The sequence below is a fragment of the Saccostrea echinata genome, unplaced genomic scaffold, assembly GCF_033153115.1.
Source record: "Saccostrea echinata isolate AGI-Se365-2 ecotype Australia unplaced genomic scaffold, CSIRO_AGI_Sech_v1 ptg000015l, whole genome shotgun sequence".
Classification (NCBI taxonomy): Eukaryota; Metazoa; Mollusca; class Bivalvia; order Ostreida; family Ostreidae; genus Saccostrea; species Saccostrea echinata.
Window position 1 is genome coordinate 13,700,686 of NW_026889764.1, and position 13,284 is coordinate 13,713,969.

The following is a 13,284-nucleotide window of genomic DNA, read 5'->3' on the forward strand; positions in this document are numbered from 1 at the left end:
GTACCTTTTTCCACATCACACCCTGCATCAGCCCTCGCAATCGACCAATATCAGTCCTCTGGCTGATATTGGTGTCTCGGGCTGATACAGGATATGATATATGGAAAAGGGTGATGTATTATTCTCTACATACATAATATTTATATAATATCACTTAAAGGCTTAAATTAATGTACCATCCTTCTTTTCATTCATACTATATATACCTAAAGGTCAATGATTCCTATAAAATTTCGCTCAAATAATAATAATTAATGTTCGAAAAAGATTTAATTCATGATTCAAACTTATACAGCAGTATCTGCATATATTGCTAAACAAATATTTAAAATTTTGACCTAGTCGAATATTCTAGCATTCGAGGATGGGGGGAGGGGGGGGGAGAGATTAGGTCCAGACCCCCCCCCCCCGGGCATTTTCAGTTATTAAATCTCTATGTAAAGGTAGCGATAAAACAAGATAATACAAAAATATCTTACATTTTTTAGCCCATCAATTAATTTTCAATAGCATTTTTGTGTATCAGAATGATTATAAAGTTAGGTTAAATTCGGATTTTGATAGACATAACTGTTGTATATAGATTTTCAACCTTAATTTAAATTTTGGGAAAATAACTGTCAGGAGAATTAATGTTTCTTTACATTGTCATGTCAAGCGTTAAAGACCAGTTGACATCTATGTAAAAGTTTATTTTGATGGTCTCCATTTCAACAGAATTACACACATCAAATTCAGAGGCCTGTTCAACAGAGTGAGCGCTCGCGAACATTTCTGTTGGAGAATTTTGGAATTTTGGCGAGCGCTCGCGAACGTTCGCTCTGTTGAACAGGCCTTTGTTATTAAAAATAAGAGAACTACTTAAGGCATTTCAATTTTTTTTTAATTTATTATACAATTGTACATGTATTATGTGTATCTCCTATATGAGAATTAACCTAAAGTTGTAGTTGAAGAGTTAAAATTATGTACAAAACAGCTAAGATACATCTTGAATATTCATCTACATATATATTTTATACTAAAAAAGAAATCCATAACGATGAAACGAAACTTTGATTATTTTTTTTGCATCTGTGCATCACTTCACTCAAAATCATGTCCCATCCCGAATTTTCTCGTAGGCTCTGGCGACCTGTAAAACTGTGGTTTCATCGAACATTTTGCCCACAATCATCATCCCACACGGAAGCCCCTCACTAAATCCAGCGTTAATGGTGAGGGCAGGGTGTCCTGTTGAATTGAATGGGGCTGTGTTTTTCACCATTCCTAACAGTAATTTCAATGTCTCTGAAAAAAACATACATAAAAAAATGTACATGTATTTTTGACAATTTCATTTTTGAAAATGTTGATGTGTTCACGATGCGATAGCTTTTTTATGGGTCTGCTATAATTCTGGGAATGAAATTCAGATAATTGTATATCTATATAAGTATGTATTTATAATTATATTTATAGAGTATTCATTAAAGCGAAAAGATAAGAATATGATGTTGATTTTGCACTTGAACAGCAGTAGAACTTTCTCAAATATAGCACTATGACCCGTATACTTGCATAATAATTCACTGTCATGATAATCACAAAAATATACATTATTTAAAAAAAAATGCAATACATTTTGATTGCTATTCATACAAATAAAAAAAAATACTACACACAAAATGTTGCTTTTCATGTAATTTATGTATGTTACCTTGAATAGAGTTCTCTGTAGTAGGGAGTTTAAACGGCTTCCCCGGAAGTGTGGGCATTATCATGACGTCATAATCCTTAAGGATTCGATTATACTCCATTGTCAAAAGTTGGACCAAGTTCTGTGCCTTGGCATAAAATTTGTTCTGATAATTCCTCTGCATATATTCGGAAAACAGCATGACTGCTTTGACCGGTAAGGGGCAGTCAAATGGGCGGAGATTATAAGCTCCAGCCAAAGCTTCCTGCAATGGAAGGTCGTAGGTTCCTTTCCAGCTATATCCATGACCTACGATATAACATTAGGTCACATTTACATCTCTGTTATACATTATTTACAATTTATTTTTGAAGTTCAGGTTTACATCTCAAGACCTGTACGAAAGCTTTGATGCAATACCTAAGATGAAAAGGGAAACGTGAAAGAAAAGCTTCGGGATCATAGAACAGAATTCGACTTTTAAAAGTCAAAATTTTAAGCATCTGTCAAGATATTTATGAACTGTGAATTAAAACTTTAATTTTTCAGAAAACAGCAGTTTGGTGATGCTAAATAATATTCATTTCTTATTTCAGACAGTTTGACTGAACTATATATCATTTCAGCTAAATATAGATTTTGACTTCAGCTGTTTTGCCTGGTTACATCTCCTGGCAAAGACAGTATAATGATTTATAGCTTGAAGTACTTTGTTTTTAGTTAAAAACAATACAAGTATCAAACAAATGCGTGTTTTAAAAACAAAAATTAATTCTTTAAAAACAGTGATTTTATAGAACTTAATAAACATAAATCTTTACCGTTTCCTTTCACCATCGTGTGATATGTCCCCTCAAAAGCAACAGGTGTCCAGACTGCTTTACCTGTACCAAATATATACATTAAAATAGTGGCATAAAGATAAGTAACAATGTTCTTTTTATCATACAAACAGGATGAAAGCTTTATTTACGATTATAAGAACAGAATATAATGACCAATAGTCAATCTTATTAAAATCAGCTTTTGTTTTGGGCTCTTCTATCTTTAAGAACAAATATGTAGATAACGAACAGTAATCAAGCTTAAAAGTCCATTGAAACAATACAAATCAGGAACAGAACTCTAAAAACATCAGAGGTGGGATCAGGTGACATGGATGAGTAAGCATCCCCTGTCGACCTGTCACACCCGTCGTGTGCTCCGTGTCATGATCGGGAAAAATCCGTAGGCAATTCAATGTGTAAATAATGGCCTAACAGTTAGTATGAAAAATGTCAGTCGGCATTTGGCTTAATGATAGATTGTATTTGCTGACAAGGTCATTGTATCGACCACAGAACTTGCGAAATGATGACTTTAACCGACACTTTTGATATTCTTGAGTCATCAACTTGTTTGTCAATAGCTTGCTTCGTTTTAGAAATTGTTCGTTTGCAGGGCATGCTCTTGCGTATCGAATCAACTAGGAGACATAAACCCCACATGCAGGTGATAAGGGTATATTGCTACATAAGGGAAGTTAACGATAGAAAAGTTGAAGTCAACACATGTTGTTAGATTACCATTAACGTCTTTTTCTAGTAATATTCAAATATGAAAAAGATATGTCAGACTCTGTGATATCTTTTATTTCAAGTTCACTGGGATATATTGAGTCGACATATGAATGGAAGTAGCTATTGTAATTGATAATACTTCTTCGATATATCTAAATGTTGAGTTGAAGGTCACAGCAGGTGTTTTCTTCTTCTCATGTACAAGTTTTTAAATAAATTCTGATAGTTTGTCTTTGAGACATGAAAGAAAAAATCTGAAATTCTACCAGTACTATTATTGTATGATATTGCAAGATTTTTTTAATTAATTTTTTAAAAAGAAGTGGACAACTAATAATACACTTACACCATCTTCACAAAAAAAAAGGGGGGGGGGGGTAAAAAAAAGTAAGAAGTCGAACCATCTTTGTGAATCGGGAGGGACACTTCTGTGACTTCAGCCCCCGCCTCCTTTAGTCTATATGCTGCTTCCTTTACAATCTTTGCTACATCTTCTTTTACCTCTTCAAAACCTTCCGTTAGAATTGCTATCTTCTTTCCTTTTATTCCATCGCTGAACTGATTTTAAATATTACATAAACTTAAATACAATGTGTAAAAATATTACATAGATAGACTTAAATTGATATACAAGTACTTATCAAATATTGATTTTGTGGATGCCGAAGTGTGTTACAGTGCTGTAAGACATCCATTACAGCAAAAACTTCTTGATATTTTTTTATGATAAAGGTGAGCGCAAGAAACGACATTTAAAGGCAGCTGACTGAGCTGTACATGTATATCTGACCCAAGGTTGGATCCTTGGGAAGAGTGAAAAGCATCTCAACTTCACAAACATATTTTGTTTTAAGAGGGCTGGGTGGTTGTGGCCATTTTTAGACTATATTGATCTCCTTTAGAAGAAGAGCTCCATATAAAGATATACAAAAATGATCAAATTTTAAAACTAAAATGTGTGAATTTTTTCTTTTCCAAGTGATAGTTGACAGTTTAAGATATCATATCTAAAAAAATAAGTTATATCTGATGGTTAATTTGTTGACCCCCCAGCCTCCTTAAAGATCTGACATTTTTCCTGGGTTGTCCACTGTCATTGATGGACTTATTTATCAAGTAAATCAATATATTCAATAATATATAAAATCACAAGTGTTTCAAACCCATTCACACCCATCCCACCCCGACATCCTGCTGAATCTCCACTTGTGTACCAACAAAAACACAAAATAAATGTGTTTTTCTTACCAGTTTAGAATATGGAGGAGTTGGTACTGCAGGGATCTGACGTGGGTCATTGCCATCGTCATAACCAGCAATCACCTGTTTAAAAAAAGAAGCTTTTGTTGTAATAAATCAATTATTTTGCTTACATCATGCAAACAACGTTGAGTAGTTTTCCGAAGTAAATTGTATGAGGCACCTCTAACAGTGTAGCGCAGTCCTCCACTGTCCTAGCCATTGGTCCAGTGTGGTCTATAGTGATTTCTATCGGCATTATCCCGGTATATGGCACCAACCCATGGGTGGGTTTAAGTCCTACAATTCCACACCAACCTGATGGAATACGAATAGATCCGCCTTGGTCTCCGCCAATCGCCACATCAACAACCTTTCTTGCCACCTTTACAACAGAATTTAAGGTAGCTTAATAGAATATACACACAAATCTCATTCACATATTTCTCATAGTTTCTATATCAAACATGAAGTATTTTAATTAAGTGCACAAGAATAATAGATTTTTTAAAATCTTAATTCACTGCCATGACCTTCCTTTCCCTTTTCCAAATATTTTTGTTAAATCACTATTCAAATTCGGTAGTCCCCAAATTTTATTAAAATTATTTCATTTTAATACAAACTTTATTCACTATGCACAAAAAAGTTGTATCATGAAGCGTTCCACCCTAGCCCCGTCCCCCGTTAGTTTTTCTCTCGAGAAAAACTCGGAATTGTACGTACTTTTGATCCAATCTAAAACACCACTTTCAGATTTGATAAATCGCTTGTCATATTTAAGTCTCACGACTTTTACAATCAAGCATATAATTAAGGCTCAGCCAAATAAATTTACCAAGGATGCAGATCCAGAACTAGATCCGCCCGCGCACCTCGTTGGGTCGTACGGGTTTTTAACTGGTCCAGTCGCTGATGTAGCGCTATTACCAGAGAAACACAGATCTTCACACACTGATTTACCCAGAATTCTACCACCTAAAACATACAGTATCAAAACAGAAGGAGTAAAGAAGTGCTTAAAAGTTGTCACATTGTAAAATACATGAACTATTTGATGCTGATGAACAAACATAGTTACATGTATGATTACATTGTACAACATAAATGCAGTTACTCACTGAAATTAATTTTTTGTTTAGAAATTTTGTAACTTTTGAGAGGTTCACAGAAGACTTTGCGTATTTTAGATATAGTGTTTATATTTCAGCACCCCCCTCCCCCTCCTCTCTCTAACATATACATGTACATGTACCTGCATCCAGTATCCTTGTCACAATTGTAGCATCTCTGTCGGGTACGAACCCTTCCAGTATTTTACTTCCGTTCATCATGGGAACCCCTGCCACACACACATTGTCTTTGATTGCTACAGTTTTTCCCGTTAACAGTCCCTTCTCGGCCCCTTTGATGTCACATCGGTAATACCTTTTCGATATCAATCGAGATTTTATCAGAATTCCTTCAGAAATATACGTTAAAAATGTTTGGTATGATTCTGATACTACATATGGCTTTCAGGAGTTGATGAATTTTAGATTTATAGCCATGGGAATTGTCTTTTAACTATGAATTTCAACGTACACTCACCACGAATCGTCTTTTGTTTCCCTGTACCCAGGGGTCCTTGGGTATTTGACGGTAGGGGTTGGGGAGACAATTTCATAAACCCTTTGATAGTCCTTGCAGACATCTCCACAGAAATCTAAAAGATGTATAATATGTATAATTTTCTTTTAAGTCTGAATCTACATACATGAAGTATGCACAATTCTCTTTAACCGGGTCCGAAATGGGTCTAAGATTGTCGCCCTTCCGTTTCCGGCTATTTAAAGTGGCCCTCCTTCCGACCAAGATGGCCGTTCTTTTAATCAATACAGAGACCTTTCCTATCGCGTCATTGCCACCCATTTTTATGAACCGTTTATCTTACAAAGTACCATAAATGATAACCCTTGATAAGAACTTTGGACCAGGCTGCTCCGAAGACAAGTCATATTACTCATTTTTGAAAAGAGAATTTAAGAGTGGTTGACCCCGTCCATGTTAGGATGCGCTTGAGGTGGACACGCGTAAACACAAAGCAGCACAAAGCTAGTTCTTATCATCTGCCTCCAGGCAACAATAGTCCTGGTAAAGGGTGACGATTCCTTCATTTGAAATAAAAAATTACAAATTGAGTGGCAATACATGTATGAGCGGCCGGAAATTTCGCAAGCAGAAATGATGTGGCCGTTAAAGGCAAAGCAGCCATGTTTGGTGGACGGAGGATATCTTGAAAGAAAGGTTGGAAAAGAAAGAGCTGCCATCTTGACCCAGTTCAACGGTGTTCAAATACGCACCTTATACTATACTTATGTACATGATAGCTTAGAAATCATCAGGCCCCGGGATCATGAAACATCTTAAGCTTAAGTCAAAATCTTCATGTTGTTCTAAAATGTTATAGAAGTCAAGCAGACCAAAATTCTAATATTTTTCAATATTGCTTTATGAAAGTGTTGCTATCTGCAAATTTAGAGATAAAGTCGACAATAATGAAACATTTTACAGGTGATTGAGAATTTGACTTAATTCTTTTTCATGATCCTGGGGCCTGGAATCGTGGACAGCCCCAGCGCTGGTTGTTCCTCCAACTATAGGTACAGTGGGTGATATCGATCAGACGCCCCAGAGTGGGACGTTTCTGGTACTTAACCTGGTTACAGGGTGTGATTCCGACCAGAGTCCCCCGCGGTGGGTGTTTGTACTAAGCACTTAAAATGCGCACAAGGGCTGACACCAACTATAGAGGCACCAGTGCTGGGTGTTTCTACCATTCAAACTGGGAACAAGAAGTGATACTGGTGTATATGATACATGCACCCTATTCCTATAATTTTTGACATGCTGAATATGTACCATATAAGGCGCTGGTTTCTTCTGTTGTGAGTTTCAGTCTGAGGTCATCAGCAATAGTTTTAATCTCGTCCTCAGATATACGAACTATCGCCGGACTCTTCTGAAGTTCTGTAAAGTAGAGACGTTTGTTTAATATTAGCATTTAAAAAATGTTGAAAATTATTACTATTGTGCGTCCTTATTTTATGACCATTAAACAACAAATAAAACAAGAACGATAATAGTCCTTATCAAATCAATAATCGTTAAAAATTTAAAAAAAAAAAAAAAAGGAAATAAAATTTAACAAAGACACTAGACACAAGCAGTTGATGTAAAACATTGTAAAGGTTATGGACACACACACACACAACCACACTTTTGAAACCGTTGCTACGGGCCCGACGGTCATCAATTTGTATTCAGTGATTTTTCCCTCTAGACTTAAAAAATACAATAAGATGAAATTAAAGTCTAAACTGCATCATGTCAGTCAGTGACACAGACTGAATAAAGTGTTATAAGCAGGGGGAAAATCAGGTGATTTTGGGGGTGCAAACATTTCCTGTGGTCAAAGGGCTAAGTTTCCTTCATCTCTCTGTTTGTCGCAACACCCGAAGGTCCAAACTGTCGGTTAAAAATGTTCTAAACATGTTCTTTGTATTTCTTAAACACAGTTTCTAATATCAATTCGATCAATACAACCATTCCATCCAAATTTAAAAAAAAAATATTTAAGATCATCTTTAGGATATTGTTTGTTTGCCCTCTCCCGACCGATTGGCTAAAAATGGCCCGACTCAAAACTTCTTTTAATTTCCAGGAAACGATAATTTTTTTTTTAATTTTTATTTCAATATATTTAAAAAATTCAGCAGTGATATTTTTTTTCCACCTACCTATACCGACTCATTTTTTTTTTTTACCCTGGATCGGGATAGGGCAATAAGATGGTCCAAGCTTTTACTCTTTCGTCTTTTGCAGCTGTTTTTAATCATAGGTAGGGAGATTCCCATAATGTCAGTCGGACTTTAATTTCAACTCGCATCTTTTTTTTAAAGTCTATAGGGAAAGATTACTGTATACAAGTCATGTATATATTACGTTCATCAAAAAATGTGGTTAGAATTTTTCTCTCACGATTTCATTTTCATGTGATTTTGATGATAAGTAAGTATGTATAGCGTCACTTGCTGTTGTTTGTAAACACGCATTAAGGAAAATAAAACGATAAATCGTCCTCAAAGTTGTACAGTATGATGACCGTAACAAAAATTTAAGACGAATGTAACCTAACCGGTCATCAGCTTGTACAGAGTGAAAGATATACATGTATGTGTGCATAAGAGCTGTTTATTTCAGGGTTATGTATTTTAATACATGTATTCTAATGAACTAGCCTATAAATGAGCAAACACATGTTTCTGCTATACAATAAGTTCAAGGTTATATATTTATATATGCAATGTTTCCGCTGGTTTTTGATTAATTTTAAGCATCTCTTATTATTTTGATCCTGTACCGATAAAAATAAATCGCCACCCGGGCTGTTTTCCATGTGTCTGGTTAAACATCAGGCATGTATTAGGCCCTATTACAACATGGGATTTATGAGCTACACAGCTGTTCCACTCAGACACAGTCGAGAGGAACAATAAATAATTAATACGCACACGAAAGATTTTGCAATTGTACAGATTTCATCATCAGTGTACAAAGTGCGTTTGCAACTCAGAAAATGTTTTAATCTTACACTTACCTTTCTCTTTCTTGTCCGACATTTTTTCTGTTTTTCATCGATCGGACGCACTTTTCAAGAAGGTAAACAGAAAGAGCTCCGAGTCGGCAGGATCTGAGGCATATCGGAAAACACGACCCAGAATTTGTCACCTACAGTATACATAAAAATTTAACTTTTTTGATCTTTACCAAATTTTAAATATTCACATTAGGAATTGACTTTTTTGCAATCTTTTACAGTCAAATACATGATGAGGTTCATATAATTTTATACAAAATACTGACAGAAACTACATGTAGAGCACATGTACAAACAAACTCGTTGAACTCGAACTTGTATGATCCGCTCCCGTGGATTACAGTGCTGTGGTGGGTTAGGCTTGACAGTTTCAATAGCATAATAACATTGTCAAGTAATTTTCTTACTGGAGAGTGAGAGTCAGGCCATTCCAAGTTTCTTCTATAATGTTTAGCGTCCACCCCCAAATCAAAAACCTATCCGGCTTTCTATCAGAAAAAAATCCACAGATCAACAGAAAAAAAAAAAACAACAACACAAACAATAATGGTAAAGTTTATTTTGATAATTTGATAATTTTCTTTTTATTGTAACTAAAATAATTGATAATATATACATAATTAATTCATTCTTTGCCCCCCCCCCAAGTTAAAAAGAATCTCAAATAAAAACTAGAAAGTCTGCTATTGCAAGCAATAGCGTATGTCACCCCGAAATGGCTTTATTAGAAATGGTCTAAAAGTATATTATTCTGTTGTTTTTTGTTTGTTTGTTTGTTGTTTTTTTTTCTTTTTTTTTTTTAAGAAGCTTTTAAAACACGTGGTCCAGGTTGCTGGATTAGACTACCGACTCTTGGATTGTGGAGGATTTGTTGTGCGGAGATAATAGTTTTGACAGGCAAGATTGGTGATCAATAAAAATTTTGATTTCCTCAAAAACCTCTTTTCTAATTTCTGATTGATGAACATGAAATACATCAGAACAGATGTTTATACATGTTACTAACACTAACATATACGGAGAACTGGATTGAATTAAAGGAAAAATATCGCTAGTTTTTAGTCACTACTGAAACCGGAAATAATTTAACTATTATAAGTGATTTATATTAAGATTAAGTAATCGTAAATAAGATGATTTACACACACGCAACAGAAAAAGCATCACGGCAGGGGGATATAAACTCATATATTAGGGAAACTTGAATTACAAAAAGTAAATTTTATATCTCTGTTCATCTCTACAGAAATTCGGTGATTAACTACATGTAATTGAGTCAAAGGCAAGCACATTTTCATGAAAATTTATTTTGGGTCTTTAGTAGATTAAAAGTCGATCAGAGGAGGTTGATTTCGGGTTAGGAAAAATAGTTTATGTTCTGGGTGAGGCGTGTGTGTGTGAGGGGGAGGGTAGTAAAAATGTACAATAACTTTCTTGACTTTACATTTATTAGTTAACAGAATTTTATTTGAAAACTGCATGTGAAAATAAAGCATTCCTCAAGAAAAATTTATCAGAAAAAAGACACTTATGAAAAACATACTTGCTGCATACACTATAAGGAATGTCAAAAGTTGTGGTTTTAATATATTTTTTATGGTATATAGTTGTGCAAGTTCATTTCATTTCTTAAAATAAGGTAGCAATGCTCAATAAATGTATAACTTGTATAGTTATACTGTAAAAAGAAAGAAATATCGTTGTCTTATAATTCATAAAGTATTATCTGCTAATTGGATTTTAAAATACATTGCATCATGTTATGAAATTGACATCAGTAATCAAATGGAAATTAAAATTTCTGTTTCTAAATATTAGACATTTCATTTTTTTTCATCACTAAAGTACACAGTATCTAACCCACATACTAAAAAAACCGGAAGTTGTTGCGTTTCTTGGTTGACAACATGATGCAGTCATGGGATTATGAAATTAAGACGGCAATTATTCGAAGACATGTTAAGTACATGTATTTAAATGTGTTGTGCATTAAAACGCATAGATATATGATGAAACGTTCTCTAGGAAACACAATTTTGTCAAAATGCAGCTTTGTTTTTTAACGCAATGCAAAACGCAGTGCAGTGTAGTTGTGCAAAGACTTAAAAAGATATATTATGGCATCGGCGTTCATCCTATTTTCGATAAGAATTGTATCAAATAATGAGAAATATAAGTATTGGGGTATTGAAACGTAATTTATTCCTAATTATAATTAGAATATCCTTAATTTTACTGCTTTAAGGAGGTTGGATCCTGCCATCAAAAGTAATGAGAATTTTTTATCAAGTATATTTCTAGAATTTATACACATAGCTTAATTGAAAATCAAAACAAAAAACTGGGGTCAATGCGCTTCTTTTGGCGCTACAGAGCATTTAGTTTGACCTTTTTGCACTGTAAATACGTATTACACATAAATCATTTTTTAAGGTTTTCCTCCAATATTTTCTATTCAAATAAATTATGGGAACAAACACAGTCTTATTTCATCTTGAATAGACAATTAAAATTTGTGACAATGGAAAAAATTTTCAAATTACTCCGCATGTTCAATTATTTGACCTTTTTGCACTCAAAAAATTTCATTTTTCTGGCATTAAAAATTTAACTAGCAAAAAAATCATTTGAAAGTAATGACATTTTACTGAATTTAAGAAGAACGCTTAAAAGTGTCTTATATATTCAGAAAAGAAAATTAAAAGTGGGGGTCTGTGATGTTTATTTTTAGATATTACTTAAAAAGTGCTAATTTTAAGCTTAAATTAAGGCTATTTTTTTCTTGATTTTCACAATATATTTGCTATATCTATCAAATATGATGATGGAATTCATGACAGTTTATTTGATATATAATTTAGGACCAGTATAAAACAGTTCACTGCACAAAATAACTCTGTGTGCAGACTGCATGTAAAAATATGAATCCAAACTTAACATACTTCAAAAACGTCGAAAGAGAAAAATGGTCATTTTCTTCTAAAAAACCTTCCGCCACAAAATATAGTTCTTCAGTTAATGCATTTGGTATGGAATTAAATCATGTAGTTTTAACTGAATATAGTTTAATTGGCATTGTAGAATCCAAATTTATTGTAAGAATTAAAACAAAATGCAGAATTTTTTAAATATAGGTTAAGATAAAAATCTGCTCAAAAGCTCAGGAGCGAACCTCGTTAATCAAAATGCGACTGTATCCGTCGTTCAATATTTACTGTATGTGTCGTTGTGCGGGACAGTATTTTCATTGTACGAGTCATTGGTAAATTTGGTGCGTTCTTAATTGAAAAGTTCTGAAATAAATTCTATTTTTTCTTTCAGTTCTCGATATATGATATAATGCTTCCATACCTTCTTTTTATATGTTACTACTGCCACTTTGAAACAAGAAATTTCACCAAAATCATTGTCACAAAGTTATTCTCATTTGCCTGACTCCAAATTGAAATATCATTGTCGCTTGTGTTTAGACTATTTTCTCTTGTGGAAATGGGATAAAATTAGACATGTTTTGCGATAACATGGCCGTAGGAACCGGGGGGGGGGGGGGGGGGGGCACTTAATTTTGCCGATATATAGATTACTATAGAAAACATAGCTACTTTATGCTTGTGTCCCCTCAATAAAAACTTTTTTTTTTTTTTTGCTTCAGAAGGAATTTTGGTAGTTGATAGTGCCCCGCCCCCCAACTGAAAATGTATAGCCCCCCCCCCCCCCAACAAACTGAAATTGCTTCCCACGGGCGTGGATTAGACCATTTTTTTTCGATATAGAAGCTTGTATAAGAAAACTGAATACAAAAGAATCATTAACATAATTCAACCCCCTATTTACAGAGACAAAAGTAAACATCATTTTTCAATTTCTTTCTTATAAAAGATTTATAAAATCTGGTCGCTTAGAAAGCATTATCAATGAGGCGTTTACAATAACTTATCATCCGATAAGAATTTAGGTAGAAACGATTATTCATTCATAATAGTTTTCAATTTAACATTACTATATTATAGGTATTATTCATTCTTTTACTGTATGTTATTTTATTGTCCAAAAGGCGGTTATCAATCTGATTCTTTCAACTGTTATAAGATTTACATGTATAATTAACAAGCGTTACCTTTTTTTCTATGTGCAAATTGCAAACAATATTTAAACTGAACCTTCCTATA

At 33.9% G+C, this 13,284-nt stretch overlaps 2 protein-coding genes across 2 annotated transcripts in view; both read right to left on the minus strand.

The window, feature by feature from the left end:
* LOC133187644 (amidase-like) overlaps window positions 1-13,284 on the minus strand; it is a 144,254-nt gene that overhangs the window by 13,464 nt on the left and 117,506 nt on the right. The gene's annotated exons all lie outside the window — the stretch shown is intronic.
* Window positions 897-9,211, minus strand: LOC133187560 (amidase-like). The gene is made up of 11 exons (XM_061322962.1): window positions 9,116-9,211; window positions 7,378-7,485; window positions 6,067-6,181; window positions 5,732-5,904; window positions 5,315-5,454; window positions 4,661-4,861; window positions 4,486-4,560; window positions 3,639-3,795; window positions 2,500-2,562; window positions 1,700-1,987; window positions 897-1,290 (listed from the first exon to the last, which is right to left on the minus strand). Exons 1-11 carry the CDS (start codon window positions 9,135-9,137, stop codon window positions 1,097-1,099), a joined length of 1,536 nt encoding a protein of 511 aa, XP_061178946.1. The 5' UTR covers window positions 9,138-9,211; the 3' UTR covers window positions 897-1,096.

Coding starts and splice junctions, on each gene's coding strand:
- LOC133187560 (XM_061322962.1), bottom strand. CDS start 9,137: ATGTCGGACAAGAAAGAGAAAG. Junction 2,563..3,638: donor CCTCCCGATTCACAAAGATG/GTTCGACTTCTT, acceptor TATTTGGTACAG/GTAAAGCAGTCTGGACACCT. Junction 1,988..2,499: donor CACGATGGTGAAAGGAAACG/GTAAAGATTTAT, acceptor GTTATATCGTAG/GTCATGGATATAGCTGGAAA.